Source organism: Pelodiscus sinensis, chromosome 3, assembly GCF_049634645.1.
Source record: "Pelodiscus sinensis isolate JC-2024 chromosome 3, ASM4963464v1, whole genome shotgun sequence".
In the NCBI taxonomy this organism is placed as follows: domain Eukaryota; kingdom Metazoa; phylum Chordata; order Testudines; family Trionychidae; genus Pelodiscus; species Pelodiscus sinensis.
In genome coordinates, this window is record NC_134713.1 from 3,995,144 (window position 1) to 4,021,138 (window position 25,995).

Here is a 25,995-nt window from a genome sequence, read left to right on the forward strand (position 1 = left end):
ACTCAAGGAGCTGATAGGCAAGGTATTTGAGCCTTTAGCTTTCATCTTTGAAAAGTCATGGAAATTGGGAGAAATTCCAGAAGACTGGAAAAAGGTAAATATAGTGTTCATCTACAAAAAGGGAAATAAAAACAATCCAGGAAACTACACTGTTCCGAGAAGATAAAGGAGCAAGTAATTAAGAAATTCATCTGCAAACATCTGGAAAATAATACGGTTATAGGTAATAGCCAGCATGGATTTGTAAAGAACAAATCATGACAAACTAATCTGATAGCTTTTGTTGATAGGATATCAAGCCTTGTGGATAAGGGAGAAGCAGTGGATGTGGTATACCTAGACTTTAGTAAAGCATTTGATATTGTCTCACATTACCTTCTTATCAATTCACTAGGGAAATACAACCTAGATGGGGCTATTATAAAGGTAGATGCATAACAGGCTAGATAATCATCCCAGAGAGTAGTTATTAATGGTTCACAGTCATGCTGGAAAGGCATAACAAGTGGGGTTCCACAGGGGTCTGTTTTGAGACCAGTTCAGTCCAATATCTTCATCAACAATTTAGATCATGGCATAGAAAGTACGCTTTTTAAGTTTACAGATGATACCTTGGGAGGAATTGCAAGTCCATTTTGAATAAAATGATCTGGACAAACTGGAGAAATGGTCTCAGGTAAAGAGGATGAAGTTTAATAAGGACAAATGCAAAGTACTCCACTTAGGAAGAAACAATCCATTTCACACGTACAGAATGGGAAATGACTGTCTAAGAAGAAGTACTGCAGAAATGGATCTAGGGGTCATAGTGGACCACAAGCTAAATATGAGTCAACAGTGTGATGCTGTTGCAAAAAAAGCAAACGTGATTCTGGGATGCATTAACAAGAATGTTGAGCAAGACACAAAGTCATTCTTCCGTTCTCTGTGCTGATTAGGCCTCAGTTGGAGTATTGTCTCCAGTTCTGGGAACCACATTTCAAGAAAGATTTAGAGAAGGTCTGGAGAAAAGCAACAAGAATGATTAAATATTCATAGGTCTAGAGAACATGACCTATGAAGGGAGACTGAAAGAACTGGGCTTGTTTAGTTTGGAAAGGAGAAGACTGAGAGGGGACATAATAACGGTTTTCAGGTATCAAAAAGGGTGTTACAAGGAGGAGGGAGAAAAATTGTTCTCCTTGGCTTCTGACGACAGGACAAGAAGCAATGGGCTTGAACTGCAGCAAGGGAGGTTTAGGTTGGACATGAGGGAAAACTTCCCAATTATTAGGGTGGTTAAACACTGGAATAAGTTGCCTAGGGAGGCTGTGGAATCTCCATCTCTGGAGATATTTAAAAGCAGGTTAGATAGACAGGGCTACTCAACACATGGGCCACATGGATCCCGTTTGTTTGTGGCCCATAGTGCGGTTTGGTTTTACATGGGGCTCAACATGTGTCCCACGGGTGGGATCCTTTGAAAATGGCCTCCACTGGGAACACACTCCACAAATGCAAGGTGTCTCCCAGGCGGGTGAGCACTGAAAGACACAAATGGATGGTCTGGCTGGAACAGGCAGGTACAGGGTGTCAGCGTTTCTTGCCCCAAGGGAGAAGATACCGTGAGTGCCGGGGCATTGTGTGAAGGAAGCTATTTGAATATATATTTGCATATTTATGCAACAACTCTTAAGATGCGGCCCTCAGCATGTGCTGTGAGATTCACTGTGGCTCCCGGGGCATCCAAAGTTGAGTAGCCCTGATCTAGACAGTACTGGGTCCTGCGGTGAGGGCAGAGGACTAGACGTGATGACCTCTCGAGGGCCCGTCCAGTTCTAGGATTCTATTATTCCAGCCACAATTAACATTTTAAACCCTTTGGAAAGAAAATAAAAATAATTTATAATTTTATCACTTCACAGAATAAACACTAGCAGAGCCAATTGGGTGACTGGGAGACAAAGAAAGGAAAGCTGCACAAAGTGAGAATTCTGAACTTTTCCATAAAGGTTTTCTTATGTTTCCCCCCACCTTCCAAAGACCTTTAGCCGTGGCTTTGAGATCTGATGGAAGATGCTATAGAGATACAAAGGGCCATTATATTGCTAAGGCAATGTTCACTGATTTGGTAGAGGCTACTCCTGCTATCACATACTACTCACTGTAGTACTTACTCTCAGATTTACTAATATCTAGATGCCATGATGCATCTTTACCAAAAGCCAAGACCCTAAGAAAAGTAAAGTACTTTTTCCTTTCAAATGTCCTCAGGGGTTTCAAGTGTAAACGAAACCACATTATTCCTCTTACATTTCAATTTTTTAAGGAACTTGCATTAATTTTCATTTTCTCTCTGAGCACTAAGTTTATATCTACCTAGAGAGTCAGTATGGCCCAGTGTACACCTAAAACTTAGTTTGGCCTAGGTAGGTCACTCAGGGTACATCTAGACTACATGCCTCTGCCGACCGAGGCATGTAAAACAGGCTACCTGACATAGTCAATGTAGCGGGGATTTAAATATTCTGGGCTTCATTAAAATAAAAATGGCTGCTGCACTATGCCGGCTCAGCTGATTGTCGGCACAGCGCAAGTCACGACGCGGATCAGTTGACAAGGGAAGCCTTTGTCGACCGCTCCTGTAAACCTTCTTATGTTCTTGTAGGGTAAACTGAGGCAGTCCAAGGTATCTTGCTGAGAACTGACAGACTCAAATCTGAAAGTACTATGCCAAGCCTGGGCAGCACACAGACAGCAGTTACTTTGACCCTGGTTCCCCTGGCAACCACATTCCAAAAGGGCCTCACTTTGATAAGGCCGGTACCAAACAACCGCACGGGATTGTTTTTCATTGTCTGCTTTGTTTCTAGCAAATAAGCTTGGATCCCAAAGATCGCGCCAAGGCAATACCACCCCCGCAGGAGATACATTCTATATCCGGTCGAAAAAATGACCATCAACATGCCTTTGTTTATGTTGGCTTATTTAGCTTGTTAGGAATAATGACCTGTATTAGTGATAACATGTTGAATTGGCAATGGGCGGGGATGCTGTGTAACTGTCGTAGACCATTGGCTTATATCAGTGGTCCCCAACCATTAGGGGTTGCCGGGCGCCAGGGGGCGTGGCCGTTTGCCCACCGGGCGCCCGGGGGGGCGGGGCCCCCCCATAGCCGCATTCTGGGGGCCAGCGCTCTCCCCTCAAGCGCCGCGCGCCCGGGGCCGGCGCTGGCGCTCTCCCCCGCCCCGCCCCTCCCCCAAGTGCCGCGCGCCCGGGCCGGCGCTAGCGCTCTGTCCCCAAGCGCCGCGCGCCCGGAGCCGGCGCTGGCGCTTCCTCCCCCTCCCTCCCCCCAAGTGCCGCGCGCCCGGGGCCGGCACTGGCGCTCTCTCCCCCCCATGCGCCGCGGGGGGTGAATCCGCGGCGCCCCCGGGGCCGGCGCTCACCATGCGCCACGCGCCCGGGGCCGGCTCCGGCACCGCGCATGCGCCACGTGCCCGGGGCCAGGCCAGCCCTGAGCACTTGGCGGGCGCAGAGAAATGCTCCCGCGGGCGCCATGGCGCCCGCGGGCACCGTGTTGGGGACCACGGGCTTATATGCATATCTCACTTCCGCTGCTAGACCTATCATATCACTTCTCCTCCGTCCATCTGCTATCTATATAATCTAATGTATGGTTTGGTTAAGTTAGTGCTCTCTGGGCTAATCCCCTGGTCCGCACTCCACCAGCGCTGTGTGTTCAATAAATCCTCTGCTTGTTTTCACCTGCACCCAGTGTGTCCAAGAATTATTCCCAACATTCTTATGATATATTTTGCAACCTGAACACAACAGTTAGATTGACCTAACCTCTGGTGTAGACACAGCTAGGCTGGTGGAAGGATTCTTCCTTTGACCCAGCCACCACACATCAGATCAATGAATTACTTAAATCAATGGAAAAACACCTTCTGTCAATGTAGGAAGCATCTACACTTCAACAGCACAGCTGCAGCTGCTAACAGTCTTATCAAGAAAGCTTGTTAAAAAATAGAATTTTGAGCCCTTAAAAACAGATTTTTCTCATCATTTATATGAGATACTTGCTATGCAGGCTCTCATTTAAAATTACTGAGAATTATTATCCTGCTGTGAATGAGATTGCGTGCAACTTGGAGACTTTCACACACAAGCACAGAAGTGTGTATCCCATAAAGGCGATAGGTAAAAGTTGGTTATAATGATTACCCACAGTAATTACAGTATTATCTCAATATCAGGAAGAGATAAGATGCTCCTGAAAACATTAATCATCATCTCCACTGTGCCTTGGTGGTGTGTCACCAAAGGAATTAAGATTTCAATATGGGGAACAAGCACTAGGAGCAGTAAAATAAAACAAATCCCTGCCATAAACAAATAATGTATGAACAGCTCAAACTGCTTATGCCATCTGCTTTCCTTGTAGAAAGATGGTCTCCCAACAGCTGCAGTCCCTTCAGGTGTGTCTAGACTACAGGGGTTTTTTTTGAAAAAAGTAGCCTTTTTTCTAAAAAACTTCCCCTGCATCTAGACTGCTGCCACGTTGTTTCGAAAGAAAAATCAAAAGAACGTGGTAGTTTTTTCGACCGCGGAAAACCTCATTTTACGAAGAATAATGCCTCATTTTACGAAGAATAAAGAAAAGTGCTCTTTCGAAAAAAGGCGCTATGTAATGCAGACTGCTTTTTTGAAAGAGAGCATCCAGACTGCCTGGGTGCTCTCGTTCGAAAAAGTGGCTTGCTTTTCGAAAGTATTGATTGTAGTCTAGATGCTCTTTTTTTAAGAGACTTTTTCAAAAGTCTCTTTCGAAAAAGCCTCTTTCAAAAGAGACTTGCAGTCTAGACATAGCCTTCCTGTTTTTCATTCTCCCTTACCTACTACGTTCAATGTCCCCTATTTTTTTATTTTATATTTAATTTTTTGTTACCTGTCTAACAACAAAGACAGGGAAAGATATTGGGAAAGATACTGCAAATATTTACTACCATGTATAGTTCTTAACATCATTAGTAGCTCTATTTGACTTCAGCAGAGCTACTCCCGTAAGTAATCACTACAGTGAAACCTTTTGTCATCTGGCACTCTGTTAACCAGAAAACTTTGTTAACCAGCTTTGCCCCCAGCCACAATACTGTCACATCTTCAGGCGCATAGGCCTTGGTTTACCATGATTGGCTTAACAGTTTTTTTATTTAAGTACTAATCATCTTTAACTCAAAATAGAAATGTGATACCAACTGCCTCACACTACAAAACTACCAAATATTAAAAACTTGAGTTTTACTATTATTGTCCATTGGTTTTTCCTAGGTTGATGGGACCCTTAGATAATGGGAATTTTTAAATAACCAGAATGCCCTAATCCCCGAGTGTGCTGGATAACACAGGTTTTACTGTATTTCCCAGAAGAAAGTGTTTGCAGAATCAATCTTTAGATGCTAATTTTTTTGAGGTAACCTATACTGCGGCTGTTAATTATTTTAGTTTTACAGAGGGCTACTAGTATGCATGATGGTTTACAGACAAGTCAGAAGGTAATCCATGCCTCAAACACACAGTGTTTTGTGTGTCACTTCTGAAACCTTACATGGACGATCCAGCCACATTCCCCCACTATTCCAGGTACAGGGCCATGAGGAATACGTGGTCCACGAGATCCCGGATTTTAAGCACAAACGTGGCAGACTCTGGTATCATGGCAACGAGGAGGGTACGCTCCTGAGGAGCGCAGCTTGGAACTAGCAAAAATGTACATGGCCCCAATCTTATATAAACATTCCCTAAAAATCATCCTGAAAAGCCTGGTCCCACGCTGCCCAGACAGCGTGCCTAAGAGAGGAACCAGGGGTCCCAAACACTGGCATACTGAGGACTGCATCCAGGGCTCTGACTGGCAAAACTGTGGGAGTATGACTGTCTCCCTGCCTATATATAAAACCAAGCATAAGAACAGGAAGTTGCCTGTACAACTGAGTTTCCCCTGCTTAGGGCTGCTTCCCTTGCTGACTCCGATCTCCTGGTAATCTGACCCTGGCTGCCTCCTGACCCCTTCACTAATAAAAACAGGATATGAGAAATTTGGGGCACTAGCTAAGTACAATATTCACTAAATAGCATTTTTATTACTGTTACTATTATTTAATGCTGCTATAGTACCATCTTACCAAAAACACACAATGAGGAAAAAAAAAGTGGATACAACAAATGGAGGACGCATACGACAACAGTTAAACAGTCAGGCTACGTCTACACTTGTGCAAAAACTCTTCCAGAAGAGAGCGTCTACTGGCTTGTGCCTTTGCGCAAGAGATGTGCTTTTGTGCAAGAGCATCCATACCAGTGTAGACGTTCTCTTGCGCAAGAAAGCTCTGATGGCCATTTTAACCATTGGGCTTTCTTTGCGCAAGAAATTCATGTTGCCTGTCTACACTGGCCTCTTGCGCAAAAACAGTTGCGCAAGAGGGCTTATTCCTGAGCAGGAGCATCATAGTTCTTGCGCAAGAAACACTGATTTCATACATTAGAACATCAGCATTCTTGCGCAAGAACTTGTGGCCAATGTAGACAGGCAGCAAGTTTTTGCGCAAAAGCAACTGCTTTTGCGCAAGATCGTGCCAATGTAGACAAAGCCTTATTGTTTTTCCTATTTTTCAGGAGGTACAATCAGATATTTAAGTAATGTCAGCTTAATCCCCTTGTAGTTTAAAACAGCCAAGATAGTAACATCGAGATCCAGATTTGTCAAATGGAAACACCAACACAACCCTGATTACAGTGCTATAGAACAACTCCAGATTTAGGGTTGGCCAGCCTCCATTGTGGATATTCTGGTTCCTGGTCACCTTTCATGCTGTCCTTTATTTTTAAATGATAAAATCCAGAATTCTGTTCAGTGAAGCTAACTAAACTCTGAATAAGTACAGGAAGAAGCTCTTCTTAATAAAAAAAAGGTGCTGTTTTTTCCATAGCTGTTTTTTAGGTAAAACTGCATTTTAGTGGGTAGCTGAAATTCAGTACATCCCTTAAGCTTCTTTTTGACAAGGTTATATTTCAGCAGCATCTTCTCTCGTATCACAAGATGGTTTTGAAGCAAAATGAGTATGATCTTGTTACTCTATTACTTTAGCAACTGCCTGCTGAAAAGATATTATAGGCAAATTTCTCATGATTTTGTCCACACAGTTAGCATTGTGGGTCTATAATCTCAAGTCTATATAGAGATCATTTTTTTCTAACAGTGGTCTGATTATAACAATAGATACAATGATAGAAAACGCCAATATCTAATGTACTCTATAAAATATTAACACGACATTAACTTTGATCTTTTCAATATTTTGTACTTTCATTGGTTGACCTTTCCATCCTTCCTCACAGGTGAGTGAGGCTAAAAAAAGGGGGAGAAGTGGAATGGGCAGCCAATCATGCGGAAGCATGTTGAACAGATCAAGGTTGTGCCAAGCACTGATATTCTTCAGAGAATCTATATGTCATTAAAATTCTTCCACCCTATTCTTGTAAGAGAAGCAGTAAAGAGAACAGACAAAGGCACCCTGGGAATCTATTCTCTTGACAATGACTTTCACAGTAAAAGAAAATGATCTGAACCTTTCCCTTTACTGTCTGAAGACTTTAATCTTGTGGACTTCAGTTTCTGTTCTTGAAATCCGTCAAGTCCTTTTAGAAGTTATAGACGCTGAGAATGTTTGTAGTCTAATTATGCATTTAAACATTTTGGAGAGTAAGACACACACCTAGAAAGATGCTGTGATGCCCCAGTTTATTTCCCAAAAAAAGCATTTGGCTTTTAAAATCATAGTTCATTATTATTCTTTTAATTTTCGGTAGACCTTTAAACTCTACTGGGTGAGGACAGGGAACACTAGGAAGAGTAAAGAGAAAGCTGTGTCCATGCTGACTGTTCCTTCCTTATCAACACTCAGCCGTGGCCTATGACACCGATTTTCCTTTGTCGTGCTTCCCACATCTGTGATCAGGGTATTTATGTGCAAACATTTAAAACAAGCACCAGGTCATCGAAGCAAGCCTTTCGCGCTCCCCTTTTTTTAAATGAAGACAGATCAACTAAGAATAAATGTGAAAGGCAGCCTTGCCTCCCATTTGATGTATAATTAAGATGAAGCAGAGATGGAGCTAACTTTGAAAATCACCAATTGACCAAAGGAATAGGAGGTAACAGAGCAAGAAATTAATTTTATGTTTCTCCACCTTTTTTTCCTACTACGGAGAACTCTTCAGGGTGACCTTTGGATGCTTAGAAACTTTCAAGGCAAGTGGAGCTCCTAGACATAAAAAGCACTCGATTACTACCTGCTATTCAAGATGCACACGTATCCATCAATAAAATATGTGCATGTTGCATTTGTAAAACAATTTCACACCTGAATATTGTATGTAACATTGCACCTCACATAGATGTATCCTGCATAGTTTTACATCCTGTTAATTTTAAGGATTACTCATTCATAACATTTTCAGAGGAGTAGCCATTTTAGTCTGTAACTTTAAAAAAAACAAGTAGTCCTGTAGCACGTTAGAGATTAACAGATATAAATATATATGCACCGAATATACTCATACATAAGCTGACTTCTTTGGAAAAAAAGCCCGCTGTGAAGAGCGGGGGTCGGCTTACGAACGGGTCTTTCCAGCCTCTCGGGAAGCAATGGAGCTGAGGGACTTGCTGGCTGCCATCATGGAGTCTCTCAGCTCCAATTGGCTGGGAACAGTGTACAGCAACCAATGGGAGCTGAGAGGCTCCATGCCTGCAGCCTGCAAGACCCTCAGCCAGCACTGAAGTTGACGCGCTGGGACTGGAAGTCTGTACTATGGAGTTGGCTTATAAATAGGTCAGTAACTTTTTACCATTTTTTCTCTGTACATTTGGGGGGTCAGCTTATAAACAAAAGGACTTATGTTCGAGTATATGTGGCAGTATCGTGAGCTTTTGTGGGCAAAAGAGGAAATGGGGTTTTGCCCACGAAAGCTCATATTATATATATAGTTAGTTAGTGCTGAAGGACTGCTCTTTTTTAAAAACATTTAAGGCAGTTTCCTAGATTATGAATAGGGATAGCTACTAAATTTCCAATATTTCCCTATAGCCAGAACAAATCTACGATATATTTTAGAAAGTTTGTCTATTTGTGTTTGATCAAGAATTCATACTTAAAATAAGAGCTAGGACCACCAAATTCAGTACAGGCAGTCCCCGGGTTACATGGATCCAACTTACATCAGATCCCTACTTACAAATGGGGTGAGGCAACCCCGCACTAGCTGCTTCCCCCCAGCAGACCAGGGAGATGCGAAGCTAGCGCTCCGCCCCCCCCCCCCAGCAGACCAGGGAGACACGGAGCGGCTTTTCTCAGCAGACACCTCAGCTTGAGAATAAAGGACTGAGGGAAGTGAGGTGCGGGAGAATAAAACTGAGCTCTGGAGAAATGTTTGGCTAGAGTTTCCCTTACAATATGTACCAGTTCCGACTTGCATACAAATTCAACTTAAGAACAAGCCTAAAGTCCCTATCTTGTATGTAACCCAGGGACTGCCTGTATACAGCTTCCTCTTATCATAACTTAAAGCAACACCAGGGTTTGGTTGTGCCAGGAAAATTGAATGTGCCTGGAATGGGATTACTTCTCATAAAACCAAAAAATGAGACAATCACAAAGTAAGTACAGTGCTCAAAATTGACATAGCTGAGCAAATATTGAGATTGAACCAAGATGAGCCAGCAAAATAAGGATGAACCTGGAATAGACTGCTTCTCAATAAACCTTCCAGAAGAAGAGAGAAAATGGAGAAACTTTGGCAGAGCTAAATCAATGCTTAAGGTTTGAAAACTAGATGAAAATGTTATTGGAAACCAACTTAACTATAGCCCTTTTTTGTTAAAACATAGTGAATGGTAAGAGACTATAGGGATAAAAAAAAAAAGGAAACTTGATGGAATTATCATTTAAAAAAATTATACAGAAAACATTTAACACGCTTTTTTAAAGAAATCAAAAACAAAGATTAACTTCATAAAAAAACAATGCTTTTTGTTTTTAATACAAGATTTTAATAAAGCATGTACATTTTCCTTTTATTTGGGGGAAAAAATCCAACCTTGAGTTACAGACCCGAGCAACACTGGGTCCACCTGCTAACATTAAATAAATAAATAAATAAATAAATAAATAAATAAATAAAGGCACATTTACCGTGCATTGTAAATTATGATCTCTGAAATGTACTTTTATAGAAAGCCCTGTTTTGATGTTCCATTCCTCTTCCCAGAAGTCTAAAAAATATCCCGTTTTTAAGAAAATGGTCTTAAGCTTCCACTCTTATGTGATAATGTGATAATTACACTCTGGTTCGTGAAGAACAATAGCTTATTTTTTTCTCTTCTGACTTCAATGCCACCAAAGCCACATATTTTAAAAACTTTAGGCATCTACTGGTAAACAGAATCAATCTGAACATCTATAAGCAGGATATGAGGAGATATTTCATAGTACAGGAAGATCCTGCGCTGTGTAATGCTCGCCAAATATGGAATATTCGTGTATTAGGCTAATGCACTAGAAATAGTCCAAAATGTTTATCCGCTGCAGAATGGCTTTTCTCATTTTCATCTGTGCAGTAGCTACTATGAAATGTAAAAACAATTTCCTATTTATAAGCTTCACAAGAGCTCGATTATCTCCAAACATCAATTTAATAAGGCAGCCCCACACCAATTGATGGTATAACCTGTGTAACAGCCATTTACATTCTGGATAATATGACACTGGTCTGACCGCTATCTCTAAGCGGAAAACATGGCTCTTCCACCTTCCCACCAGGGAGGCAAACCAACTAGAATCCAGTGAATTTTCAAAATGCCATGACAGAGCTCATACCATCAACAGCTATATCAATAATACCTTCTAGTCAATCCAGGCATAAGGTTTTGGCATGATGTGGTTTATTCTGAGGCAACCATAGCTGTCAGTAAATGAAATTTTTTGTGTGTTTCACAGAAAAATGACACATTCGGTCTTTTAACTATCGTTTAAACTGGCCATTAAAAAAAAAATCCCCGATGTTTTTCACCACTTGGCAACAGAAGGGGTGAGCTGCAGTGAAAGTAAGGGTGTGGGGGGTGCGATACCACAGTACAAGAAATTTAAGTAGGGGATGGAATGCAGGGGGGCAGGACAGGGGGTTTGGGCTGTGGGGGGGGGGCGTCAAGGCAGGAGGTGGGGATGCAGGAGTCAGGGCAGGGGGTTGTGAGGGGACTCAGGGCTGAGGGTTAAGGGTTGTGGGGGGGAAAGCTGAGGGTTGGGAGTGTGGCCAGTGTATTGCCTGGCTGCCCAACCTCTGGGGCTGGCCCAGGAAGCAGGGATCATGCTGCCAGCTACTGAATGTCCCACGCGTCAGGGGCTTGGCCGTTGTCGTGTTACAGAGGCTGTGCTGCTAGCCCTGGATCCAGGGTCCTGGCTGCCGACCCCATATGCCATACCTCTCCCTGCAGCAAAGCACCCCAGTGCCAACTGTCTCCTTCTTACTGGAGCGGTCCACCACCTTTCACCTTTGAATGTGATACCCCTTCAAGACCTCTCTCTCTCTCTTTGCATATAATATGCTGCTTTTGCTTTCTGCACAGACTTTGTGGGCTTCCTTCCATCTACAAGAAATGGTGGGAATTGCAGCCTGTGATGTAGATGGTTTTCAATGTCTTATGTGACTGAATAGGCCAATCGCAGATGTGCACTAGTAGTTATTGCAAATCTACATATCTTGGTTGGGAGCTGCTTGCTTCCTAAGGGCTCTTTTCACTTCAAGCTGTAGGAGCCAGATGTGAAGAGATAAAGTAGTCCTTGAGGAGGCTGAGCAGGACCCTAGCCAATCAGAGGAGGGCTTGTAGAGCCAGCCAACGAGAAGAAGGCTTGCTGGAGCAGCCAATCAGGGTCAGGGAGGGTCATATAAAAAGGGCTGCTAAGTACAGCAGAGGCAGTATCTCCCAAGAGGGCAAAGGGAGGAGGAGTGGCTCTAAGGCCCCTAAAACAGAGCAATGCTGCACAGAGTCAGCTAGAGCACTAGGCTGATGACTGCCAGACTGAGGCCTTGACACAAAGGACACAGAGGACACAGAAGATGCTGGGGCTACCGGGTAGCGGCCAAAGGAAGGTTTCACAAGATCTCTCATGGTAGGTCTATACCTCATGCTTATTTCGAATTGAGCTATTCCGGAACAGTTATTCCAAAATAGCTATTTCGAAATAAGGCGTGTGTAGATGTTCCACTGCTGCTATTTGGAAATAGAATGACCCTGGTGAGGGGCTAAGTTATTCCTCCCCAGTGCCTCCTGGGGCTGTAAATCGAGATAGCACATCTACATTAGGGAAGCCTGCCTTGGGCTAATATTGAGACTTCCCCTTGTGCAGGAACATCTGTTCTTCGAGGGGTGTGTCTTTGAGGTGTGTGTAATAGAATCTCCTATTCTAATACAACCATTTTCTTAAAGCTAATGGTGAGAGCAAATGCCTGACAACCACTGGACAGGCACTTTATGAGTTCTTATAGTAGATCTTCATCATGGGCTATGAGGGCATCAGCAGCAGCAAATGAGAGTTTCCTAATTAGCAACTTTATGACTTTGGTCTTTGACTCAAGTCAGGACAGGTTGAGAGTTCTCTCATGTGGAGTACACGCTGTCTTTCATGGCTTAAATGCACAATTTGTGAGTACCAAGAAGATGATTCCATAGGTGCAAGGGCAAGAACACATCTTTGTTTCACTCTACTTTTCATCTCAAAGCTGCCTGAAGTGGACCTGTCAAACTGGACCGTTGCTCTCACATTCTTGTGGAATGAGGGGATTAGACTTAACAGGGTTGGTAGGCATCCTATCTTTTCCAATATTGCAAACACATCTCTGCTGACTGCATCAATGGCCTTGGTTAGGTTCACAAAGGCGACATACAATGGTTGGTTTTGTGCTCTGCATTTTTCTTCCCTCATAGAAAATATCATGTCTAGAGTTGATCTTCCAGCACAGAGTCCTCACAAACAAAAAACAGGACTATGCAGAACTTTAAAGACTAACAAGATGGTTTAATAGGTGATGAGCTTTCGTGGGCCAGACCCACTTCCTCAGATCAAATAGTGGAAGAAAATTGTCACAACCATATATACCAAAGGATACAATTAAAAAAAATGAACACATATGAAAAGGACAAATCAAATTTCAGAACAGAAGGGGGTGGGGGCGGGGGTAAATGTCTGTGAGCTAATGATATTAGAGATGATATTGGGGAAGCTATCTTTAATGGGTAAGATAATTAGCGTCTTTATTCAAACTTAAGTGTAAAGTGTCGAATTTAAGCAAGAATTTAAGCTACACCAGACTAACATGGCTACATTTCTATCACGGAGTCCTCACTGTGATTGAGGGTAGACACGATTCAGTAGCTGTTGTCAACTCACTAAGATGATCGCTATGCATTTGGAACCCTACAGGCCTTTGTATGGAAAAGTAGGGATGGGGGGGGTCAACTAATTTAAAAAGTGCTCTGAGATCCTTGCATGAAAGGCATATGAATATGTGCAAAACAGTATTATTCGTATTATATTGCTCTATGTTTGCAGTGTACCTTCAAGATAGATGAATCTGAGCTATCCTTTGTCAGACCATTCCTCAAATGAGATGGCCAATTAAAGATTAGGTTGCATGGTCCCCCCCCCCCTTCCCGCTTCATTCCAGGAGCACACAATAATTGATTATTACTACATATTAATGCATAAAAAGCCATGGTATAAGCTCCAAAAAGCATACAGTCTAAATCAGAGACAAATATGATACACATGTGTATCAGAGATGGATGTCTCCTCATACCCAAGGTTGTCTTTGCAGCTCCCTGCTAATAATAACAATAATTTCTCTCTCAAATGGCTCCTTGCAGACTTCACATGCTTTTTCTGAGGTCAAAATGCCCATCCTTGGAGTCTGGGTTTAGTCACAGAAAATAACTCAAAATAAAAACCGAAGTCCCATAAACACAAATTTCTCTTCCGAATCCCACGATCCTCTGCCTGGAAAGCTTTTGTACTATTTCCCTGCCCTGCTCAGGTCTCCTCTGCATTAGCAGGTTACTCCCAACCCTTCCTGCCTGAAGGGTAGGTCCCAGGTCTCTGCTGGAATGTATTTGCAGCTATCAATCTTTGTTCTCCCTGAGCAACAACCAGAACTGCAGCTTCCAGATGCTGATCCCTCTCCTGTGAGGCTCACCTGGTAATCATGGCTGTTTTAGCCCCAGGCTCTTCAGCCCTAGGACCCAGTTACAACAGGCTATCCCCTGCCCCCAAGGAGCTATTGGGAAGTCCAGAAGCAGTCTACAAAGCGAGTATTCAAGAGAGTTTACACCCTGACTGTCTCTCCCAGCCTCTCTTCACACTTCCCCTGGCAGAAACCAGCACGTAGTTAGTGTCTTTAGAGGGGTGTGATGGGGTGGACTAGGCCCCGATATCCCTGCTGAAGGTTGGAGACCTTTCCGTACCCTGCCCAGCAACAGGAGCAGACGAGAGGTCCTCCGAGAAGAATAGAGTGGCAGCGTCTGCTGCAGCCAATCAGGGCGCAGCAAGCCAATATAAAAGAAGCTGTTGGGCCAGGGCCTGCCAATTCCTGGCTGGAGCTCGACCCAGGCAGACCTAAGGGCTAACTGGAAGAACAGCAGCACTCCAGACAGCTCCGAGTGGGAGCTGGACTTCAGACTTGGTCAGAACCAGGTCCCTCAGCTGAAGACTAGCCAGTAAGCCAACGGGACTACTTTCCAGGACACTGGACAGGGAGGACTTGACCACAAGGCCCAAGAGAAAGGGCTGGACAGAGTAGCTTCCCAGGGAAGTGGTGCAGGGAACATGACACAAATGACCTCTTGGAGATTCAGCAGGCTACTTACAAGGTCCCTAGACCAGGACCCAGAGGAGTGGGTAGGCCTGGGTCTCCCACAACTTTCAGCAGCTACAACAAGGGGTAAGAAGACACCGGGTCCCAGGTCACATACCGGACACTTCCTCTCCCTCAGACAGCCACGCAGAGAGACTACAAGACTCTCCTCAGCAATCGAGGGGCACTCACAAGAAGGGCGGAGCCCTTTACAAGGGCCCTCAAAATTCTACCCTAAGTCACCTCAGCATACCAGGAATGTGGGTATTGGGATGGGGGAAATTGTAATATGCTTCACTGTGCAATATGAAAGATCAGATAATCAAAGGCGTTAGGGTCAGATTTTGTGGTCTTTTACAAGCAAATGATCAGGCTGTGGAATAGAATGGACTGAAAGTGCCAAATGGCTAGCGGACCACACACAGCTGTGAACACTGCACTTGGTGCGCACATGTGGAGAGTCAGGCCCAAGGTGTAATAATGTGGAAGTTAAGCTTTCAGAAAGGAGGCAATGGATGGTCTAGACAAATCAGAAAGACGTGACTGACCCACTGTGCTTTTTTCTGAGCATGTGTGACCTCTCCTTGGTGGCCGTGCTCTCTAGCAGCCTGCAGGTACCCCAGGCCAGGGTATTGCTAGCAGCTGCCCAGCCATCAGTTAATGCCAATGGTATAGTATCCTTGTTGGGAGAGGAGGGGGTTAAAGTTCAGTTCCACTGAGTCCTTACATTCAGGAGCACTTTTGCTGTTAGTTCTCACTACTAAAAGATTAACTCTGTGCCTATATAAAAATAGCTCCTGTAATTTTTACTTTGTAGAGTAACTTGCAGACTTAGCTGGTGTTGCCTGGGTCCTTCAGGGCAGGGAGCTGGTGGGGTGGGGTGCAAGAGTCAGGGCAGTGTCTTGGCGAGGTGGGGGAGGCCATGCAGGAGGCTAGGTGCAAGGGGGATGCCTGAGTGAGGGTTAGAGGGTGAGACAGGGCCCTGGGAGTCCTATCCGGCAGGGTTTTCTCTTCCCCCGCCCCTCCCCCAGATACCAGGGGCCTTTTCTCTCCCCTCTGCCCCATGTGACTGCCAGGGGCATTTTTTTCCTTGCCCGTCCCTTCCAGTGCTGCAGCCATAGGCCAGGAGGGGAGGAAAGGATCTGGTGCAGGGGAGCTACTTACCCAGGGTGCTGGCAGGCAAGATGGCGAAGCCCCAGCCCTGCTGATCACTCGTTTTCGTGGCACGGATGCCCCCGTGGCCACTCTGCTGGATAGCTCTCCCCTGTGGGCTCACTGCCCCCAGTGACCACTCCCAGTATTGCATCCCTCCAAACAGCAGCCTCTCCATTTGCATGTCTCTTTCCCGGGAATTCTGGTTGTCCTGGCACAACCAAACCCTGACCTTGCTTTAAGTTGGTAGGTAGCTTCCTCTTCTCCTAATTTTAGTGGTCCTAGTTCTTACCGTTCAGGAGGACTTCTTGAACAAACGGACTTGCAGACCTCAAATACAGATATAGATAGAAATAGATTTCTTAACATTTCTTTCGCCGTTCTTGTTTCCATACAGATGGTTTCTATTTCCTTAGGTACTCTGCAGCAATTCTCCTTGGCTGATGTGACATCTATTAACTGCTAGGACTGCCAAACTTTTTACACTGTTTTATGTCATCTCTTAGTCCCCGGGTAATATACAAAAGTGGTAAAGCAGCCTCAGCAGTTGGCATGAAAAGTGTTGACAAGAGAACAAAAGCCAAGTAAAAGCTCAAATCTATACTCTTCTAACTACTGTGTAAGAGAGCAAGCAGTGAGAACTATGCCCAGCATGGATACACTTTCAGAGCAGCACGAATCAGTGTAAAATGTCTGAAAAGGATTATGGGATGTGGATTACGGGTAAAAAAATGAAAGAGTTTTGGTTGCAGTAGGGTGGGAGGGTTGGTGAGAGCAGAGCATGGACAGATTCTGGCGTGTTGTTTTGCACTGGTAGGACAGTGGCTGTTGGGTTGTATATAAAAGATGATAAAGTAATCCAGGAAACAAATGATATTTAAATTTATCACCACATGACACCGTAGGGACTCTTGACTTCTTTCACTACTAAAGGAACGGTTGGAACTGTACATTATCAGTTTTCTAAAGAATAAATATATGGTAGTTATAATTTTCTGAGCACATACAACAGACACAAACAAGGAAACCCTGTTTCTTTCCCATCATTGGTGTCTTTGTATGCAAGACAACTAATTAAATTCTAGGGGATGACGATGGCTTCTAAATGTCTTAGATTGTATTATATTAACATTTAGATTGGTACAGTAGATATCAGTGTTTTTATGGGTCCTAACCTGAAAGGCTCTGATCACCTTCCACTTCCGCTAAAATAGCTCATCTCACAGAATCAGGCCCATGATCTGTGAAAGCAAAGAAAACAGACATACCTGAACACACCTCTTCATAGGTGGGATTTGGGGTACACCCTCCGGCATAACCCACTTGAGTGGAGTAGACGCCTTTCAGTGTCCAAAACTTTCTTTCTGCTCCCCAGAAACATCCCATACCTGCATAATGTGTAAAGAACACAACAAGGTATCAAGATCTATTCAACATTAAATCAGTCATTTGCACATTAATTAAGATTGTACAGGAAATGACCGATACACCTGGCATATGGTCAAATGTCCAACAATATTAGTTATGGATTTACAAACAACTGCAGACCCAACTTCCGATTTGTCTGCATATTAGCATATTATAGAGAGAAAACCTTAGACTAACCTATGAAAATTTTAAAGGTGCACATTTTAATGACAAATCCCCACCTACCTAAAAAAATTGCTTAAATGGCAATTGTACATATTTCTGTAGCAGCATTTTCCTTTAGTTGATTAGCAAGCTGTCAAAACACATTAATTTGTATTAATGGCAAACATTTATTTAATGTTCTGCTTCCTGGCACATGCAATCTTTAAAGGTGCAAGAGTAATAATTAACTAAATTATAGATCATAGAGGAGAAAAAACTCTTGGGCTTAGTTAATTTATACATGCAAATATCTGATGTTCATGCAAAAGTCAGGTATTCATTCACTCACATGACCAGTTACCAAAAGAGACCAGATTCTCAGCTGATGTAAAATGGGTAAAACTCCACTGAGTTCAGTGGAGCTACATGATTTATACCACCTCAAGAGGCAGGAGAGCCAACAGCCTCACCAGGCCACTAAGCAAGGTGTGTATGGGGGAGGAAGGAAGGCAGCACCATACTCCTGGAAAGGATGGGGCCTTGAGTGGAAGTTGTGGGCGCAATTAGCCCTCGATGCCACTCGGACCATGGTGTCTCCTTTAGCCCTCAGCGCTGCCTGGCCCTTTTGAATCACAGGGCCATAGGGCAGATGCCCCCTCTCCCCTTCCCATCGGTGAACCTGTGAAGAGTCGATTGAATAAGGATCTGATTTGCACACATCGATTTTTGTACTCATAATTTCAGTTAGTGCAAACTGACGCATGCAGTTCTACATAGAATCATAGAATACTAGAACTGGAAGGGACATAGAGAGATCATCAAGTCCAGTCCCCTGCCCACACAGAAGGACCAAGCGCCATCTAGATCATCCAACCTGCTCTTAAATATCTCCAGTGATGGAGACTCCAGAACCTCTGTAGGCAATTTATTCCAGTGTTTAACCACCCTGACAGTTAGGAACTTTTTCCTAATGTCCAACCTCCCCAGCTGCATTTTAAGCCCACTGCTTCTTGTCCTAAGATCAGAGGCCAAGGAAAACCATTTTTCTCCCTCCTCTTTGTAACACCCTTTTAGATATTTGAAAACTGCTATTATGTTCCCTTTTGGTCTTCTCTTTTCTAAACTAAACAAGCCCAATTTTCAGTCTTCCCTCAAAGCTCATGTTCTCTAGACCTTTCATCATTTTTGTTGCTTTTCTCTGGACCTGCTCCAATTTCTCCACATCTTTCTTGAAAAGTGGTGCCCAGAACTAAACACAATACTGCAACTGAAGCCTCATCAGCATATGCCTTACTTTAAAAAATACGACCCTAAACGAATGCTATTTTCCATTAGCCCACTCTCAGGCCATTCTGAATTATGTTCATTATTTCCATGACCTACTGGGCCAGATTCTCTTCTAGTATAAAATCTGCATAGTTCAATCGACTTCAGTGGAGATGCACCAATTTGCACCATATGCCAATCTGGCCATTGGAATTGGGTGCCTTAACTGACTACTACTGACTGGGAACCAACAAGACTTACACAGCCAGGATTCTCTGAATATTTTAACTAGTTAAGAAGAATTATTTTTTGTGATGCTCTCTCAGGATGTGTGTCATGTAAATGCTATTATTATCTAACTAGTCTCTGATTACAGATGGCATTGTACTTCTTGTCTGAAGTTTTATATATTTTTTTTAAAACTCTTCTCCTACTAAACTTTGGAAATAAAGGGTCATCTAACACTCAATCAATTCCAATTACAGTGGGTGAACAGTGAACACTTGTAGGTTTTGCAGTGATAATACTGTTGAGTTTTCAGGTGTAAAATATTACCTAAAGTTTCCATTAAATCACAGCCAAAAAGAACAGAGTGGAGCCTTCTGTGAAATAGAAATTGTTCACAAAGACTCGGCCTTCTTTTGAAACTTCAGAGATCAACTACAAACTAGAGTAACTTACTCTGACCAACTCTTATAGTTATTTCCAGCTGTAACACACTAAATGGACAGGTCACTGCTCTTTTTGAATACTTGATGTCAGTTACAAAAAGCCTGCTATACAGTACTGGCTAGACCATTATTATACAGTCAACTGAACTGGGAATCTGCTGATGGTGGGCTGTCTACTCAGCTCAGCCTGTGATTTGCTATCTTCTGGCAAGTGCCCAGTAAATTTTCAACACACACAAAGTGTATGCAGACACGCTCGTGCCTGCACTTTGCAGATGCAAAAATCTACACACATCCTGTGCACACAGTAACACCTGAGCACCTGCTCTAAAAGTCCAAAGCCTACATATATGAGTATTAGATCAGCAACCAGAAAACCCATTGGGACTACTCAAACACAAAGTGCACGCAGGTATTTGACTATTTAAGGGTGCACAAGAGTTAGCAGAGTTCAGATGAAAATATGAGTGCATACAATTTTATGTCTACAAAATAGAACCTGGCCTTTAAAAAAAATCCCGGATCTCAGCATCGAGAATTGTCAATCTTCTGGGAGGCTTCCATTGACTTTTTTGAAGCAATGGGAATTGTGCAGGGTTGTCTGCACAGTGTTCCTTTCTAGGTCCTTTGTTTTGTCACTGTGGCCTGCACCCTCACCCCTGACTTTTCATTCTGGTTCCTTGGGGCCCAGGAGCCTCCTCCCATAGCTGCAGAAGTGGGCCTTTTGTTTTCCTGATGAACTCTGCCCACAGACCAACATTTTCACATACAGTAAATCTTCACATGTGCACAAACAAATAGGTAAGGTACACCAAAGCAGCTTTAAACTATAGTATACCTCCTTAATACAGTCTACAGCCGATGTCACTCTCTGCTAAAGGGTTAGCATGCCCCCCCATCCACCTTCTGTTCTGAAATTTGATTTGTCCTTTTCATGTGTGTTCATTTTTTTAATTGTATCCTTTGGTACATACAGTAATGACAATTTTCTTCCACTATTTGATCTGAGGAAGTGGATCTGGCCCACAAAAGCTCATCACCTAACAAACCATCTTGTTAGTCTTTAAAGTGCTACATAGTCCTGTTTTTTCTGGGGAGAGGGGCTGTCATAAAGTGACATTTTACTAATAAAAGATACATGCTACATAGCAGACAATGGGAGGTTTTGAAATAAACAGATCTCTGTAGGGCAGGGACTTTCTCTTACAAAGTGTACTATGAACAGTTACTACAGGTTGTACCTCCCTCGTCTGGCACCCTCGGGACCTGACAGGTCCCAAACAATCGGATTTGAACGTATCTTATTAATCCCCACTGGATCGGTTGAGCCCCAGCATTAGAAATGGGCAGATATAAAAATACTGACGAATACATTCTAGGAACCTAGAAAAGCACGGTTTGAATACGGATGGATGTGCAGCAGAGCATGTGAGCCTTAAAGATAGTTGTCACTTTGTAATCACCAAACTGTAAAACAAAAACAACTGTTTTAGTGCTGGGCTCGAATTTCAAAAGACATTTTGAAACTATACGCTTTTGAACTTCACAATCAAACTGACTAAAATTTGAATGCTTTAAGGCTCGCCTACCCCTAGAAATAGCATTAATCACACAGTCTGAGAATGAATGCTAATGCTTAAATTCCTTTTTAGGATTCTGCTGTCATTTTCTTGTGCTGTACTCTCAAGATTTACATCATTTGAACAACTCCTTAATTAACTTACAGCCTTGTATTCAACTGCTGAGCATGTGTTGCCATGAGGGACAAGAGTCATTGGCAAGATTGCACAAAATATTAGAGAAATCTAGTTTCAAGAAAAACACCTCAAAGCAAGCAGTTACTCCAGTAAGATGGATGAAACTCTATCAGTGTAAAACCAGAACAATGATACCTTAATTTCTCTCATCTTTAATAGTTTTTGAAAATGCATATTAGTCAAAGATATAAACTGAACAGGACAGCTTTGTGAAGAACTAATTTTTTGTTTCAGTCAAACTGAAAAATTGGAGAGGAAACGAGTTATTTTGGCTTTACCAAAACAACAACAACAATCTGTTTCAAAGAGCAAAAACCTGGGCATTTAACTGCTTTTTTAAACTAAAAGCAAAGGACATTTGGAAGTGACATATATAAAGCCTCGGAGGAGGAGGTTTCTCCACTTTCCCGGCCTGTTATTAGAGCTGGGATGTAGGTTTGAGTCTCCATTCTGCCCAATTTGAAGCAGATGGTTGAATTTCGATCTTTCGTCTCTACAGGTAAGTGCCCTAACTACTGGGATACTGGGTATTCTGGTGCAGGGAGAGCTCTCTCAGCCTCTTTTGTAGGAACTGCTCCACTCTGTATAAAGTACTTAGTCATTAGGAAAAGGACCTGAATTTGAATCTTCCACCACAGCCTAGGTGAATGTTCTATGCATGAGGCTATAGGATAAGCCAGAAAATCTGCTCTTGCTCCTCTTCTTTTAGGACTCGTGCCTACATCCCCTGATAGAGAACCTATAAAGAAAAAAAACTGGGGGAGACGACTATTTGGCAGATTTGCGTTGAATTCACAAATCGTTTAGGTCAACGCAAAATTCAATTTTTAGTGAATATTTGTCCAAAACATTTCACCTAGCTCTACTGAACAAATACGTTCAGTTGTATTTATCCTCCTACGGTGTTTCTCACTTTGCAATTGTGCTTTCTTGGAAACCCATTGTATACAAATAAAAACCAATTTCTAAACAATAAACTACAAAGATGAATAAAAATTAAGAAATTTTCAAGATGCTCGCATTACTGATCAAAGTGTCTGTGTGAATGTATTGTCGTTACCTCCTGCTAATCCATTCCCACCTCCAATGCGTGTTTCTATCACTTGTCATAAACATACTCAGCTTGAATCACTGGCACGCCTCAGACAGGAAAACTGGGTGAGCCTAGCCTTTCGGGTGGCTGGGCAATGACAGGCGAGGGGCGCAGAAGAGATGGGGCCCACCTGCCCCACTCCTCTTCAGCAGGCCCTTACTGCTCAGCAGGTATATGAAAATGAGGCTCCCAGGGGCACAAAATCTATGGGGTGCATGCATGGAGTGAAGGGGAGCCCCACTAGACTCAGCCTCCCCCCCTCTCTCCCCCACGCTAACCCCAATTTGGTGTCCAGTCGTGTCCCTCTCCTGGTGCTGTGCACTACTGACCCAGTCTCCATCCCCAGAGCTAGCCCCCTCTAGACCTGCCCCACGACACATACACACCCCGTCTGGGAGGGGGCGAGTCATCTCAGGTGGGGGGGTGCCTTGTGGGGGCAGGACTGGGTGGGATTAGCACTGGAGTCAGTGCGGGGTCAGAGACTGAGACAGTAGCGCATAGCGCTGGCAGGAGAGGGACACAACCGGGTGCATGGACACCCAATCAGGGTCAGGAATCCCAGCCTGTGGATTTGGGGACTCTGGCCCCAAATTTAGCCTGGATGCTGAAGGCATGGTTTGTGGCCCACCTGTGGCTATGCCCTTGGCTCATATATAGCACTTTTCATTCAGTGCTCAGCGCACTTTAGAAAAGTAGACAAGTGTTAACAACCCCAGTTTGCAGATGGGAAACTGACGCAGAAGGAGAAAAACAACTCACCCAAAGTCACACAGCAGCAGTCCTCAGAGGGGACCCCAGGTCTCCTGAGACCCAATCCTGTGCCTAATCTGCTGGATCACTTTGTGACCCAATCACATGCTAATTTTGGGCCCACACCTGTGAGATGCTAAGTTCTGTGGGAGTTGAGGGAGCACCACATCTCACAGGTTCTGGTCTTGCATTGTCTGTTCTTCAGGACAGCAGTTGATTTTACATGTCTGTAGCACGTCTATTTATGGTACTATCTAAACAAACCAAAATCATTATCTGTTGTTGTTTTTTTTTAATGTCCATGCGATTTCAGTTGGGACGGATGTTTTCACTACAACATACATATGTTTAAGTTGTTTTCATCTGACTCTTTGGTTTTGAATGCGGCTTTTCCTTTTTCGATTTCCCTCCATGCCCTTTTTCTTTGGTTTTATCTTCCTCTTGTGAGAGCAACGTAGTTCCACCCATGCTACCAGTATCATCCAAAAATGCATGTACATGGACACCTTATCTGTCCCAAGGGTCTAGTGGGATAAACACGGAAGCAAAGGATTTGGGGGCATGTCAAATCTCACCTGGCCTGCAGCCTGAAATCTCAAAGGCCCTTTTCCATGGGGCAAATGAAGAAACTTTATCAACATTATTAGGACATCAGTGCTTCATTACAGAAGATGGAACTACAAAGGCAACACATCCTGCTCCTCTTCCTGTTGGCAGAGTTCAAATGCCTGAATGGGCTCACTATAGGAAGGTTTTCATTTTAAAATACACTCTTGGGAAGATCGGATGTTGTGAAATGCTGAGGGCGTGGCAGGCAGAGAATACCAGATGGGGCGCTGGCGGTTGCTCTGTAGTGTAGCTGTAAAGAGCCGCCAACAATATATCCCCCAGGTCACCACATGGAATCCTGCCTGCCCAGGCTAAAAGGACTTCTGGAGCAGAAGAGGCATCTGCTAGTATTTCTGCTCTCCCTAGCAATGTTGGCCAGAGCTGGATTTGGCCCTGCATTTGAATATAATTTATTTAGTTGCTTTTACATAATTACCCATGTTTCCAAATGCCTCTGAGAACCCTTGGAATGACTCATTTGCCTTGATGCCAATTTTCTTTTTTTCAGTTGGAGGGGGTAAAGTGAACTGTGCACCAGCTATATGAATGGAATAATGCCAGCTGTCCACAAGACCACCAAAATACTAACTGCACAAGACTGTTCTCTTTGCCTTTACAGACACTGTTCTTAAAAAACAACAAATAATCTGGTAGTACTTTAAAGACTAACAAAATATGGAGATGGTTTCATGAGCTTTCATGGACACAGCCCACTTCTTCAGATGACCGGAGTGTTGGACCTGTTATGCAGCAAGTGCAGGCTAGCTAACATGGTCCACCCAAGAAGTGATGTTGCTCTGTGTTAGCTGAGGTCATCCTTGTCTATGTAGTGTCCTTGATTACTGGGATCTTTTTGAGCATATTGTAATTCCCGAGATCCTGGAGTCCTGAGAGCTACATTCTATTCTCTGGAGGTATGTAGAAGCCCCACTAACTTCACTGAGAACCTTGGACACACATCTAGGAGCAGCACTGGAACTTAGTCTCATTATTAAAGTGTCCACTTTGTTAAAAACATCCATGCTCTTGGGCAGCATTTACTAAGAGCCTGAGCCCTCACCAACTGAAGTCAATGGAACCAAGATCAGAACCTAAAATTCCTGAAGTCTTGTCTTAAGTTGCATCGAGATCAATGTAAAAGTCTGGAATTGGTTATCTAGGTGATATGGTTTCGATTGTTCCAAAATCATGGTTAAGAATCTCCACAGGATATTGCAATCTGGAAAGCACACTGGGGAAGCCTACTGAATGAAAATTCTGCACATAGAGTTATTATTATCCACCAGGATTTCAGACAAAATTGCATTACTGAAGCACTAAGTTGGTCGACACAAGGCAACCACAGAGACTACAAAGCATCCAGGACAACTGGAAAACAACAGCTAGTAAATGGCTGGGAGGAACATAAAAGAATAGAATGGATCACCAGCTCCATTGAAGAAAATAGAACTCCTGATGACAGATGGTATTAAGCAGATGATCATGCTAGCTAAGTGTTAGCTATAATGCTACAACAGGGCTTGATAAATATGTTGAACAGCTTGCCTGGGGCAAGTAAAACAAAGCCTTCGGCAAGAAATTTAAAATGCAGCTTGCCTAACAGAGCAACTAAAGAGGAATTTCTTGGCTCATCATTTTGCCAAAATGTTCTGTTCACAGAGATGTTTGTTGGCTATGCTTATTTTTCCATAGGAGTACCACAAGAGTCATGTTCATTTAAATTAACAAATACCCATGAAATTTAGCAGTTTACCAGCACAGCAGATGCAGAAATCTGAAGCATGTATTATATGTGCATGGTGGATTATGATGACTGGAAAATCGTGAGGGGAATGTAATGATGGAAAAAAGGGAATATAGCTTCTAAGAAAACTGCCTTAGTTTTCATTACGATCCATATTCGCAATGTGACATAAGAAGTATGATTGTAGGAAGAGAGAACAAGAAGTTACTGCAATGGCGAATTCCACCAGAACAGACTACAGAGGGTTGTATTTATTTTATGATTCATAAAATGTGTTTCTCCAAACTCAAAAATGCAGGTTCAGAAATTACGAACCATGTGCCACTCATGAATATTGTGATAAATCTGCGGCCATGTAGACACGTCACAGTTATCACCAGGGCACACACCATAGGCACACTGATCCTCACATTGACAGAAGCTCAAGACCTTTTGTTTCAA

At 43.3% G+C, this 25,995-nt stretch overlaps 1 protein-coding gene across 4 annotated transcripts in view; it reads right to left on the bottom strand.

Annotated features, from left to right (window-relative positions):
* The window catches only part of MSRA (methionine sulfoxide reductase A), a 419,965-nt gene that overhangs the window by 196,034 nt on the left and 197,936 nt on the right, over positions 1-25,995 (bottom strand). For all 4 annotated transcript variants that reach the window (XM_075923252.1, XM_075923251.1, XM_075923250.1 and 1 more), the window contains one exon: positions 17,361-17,480. In XM_075923252.1, coding sequence (XP_075779367.1) covers positions 17,361-17,480 — 120 coding nt within the window. The remainder of the gene's footprint in view (positions 1-17,360; positions 17,481-25,995) is intronic.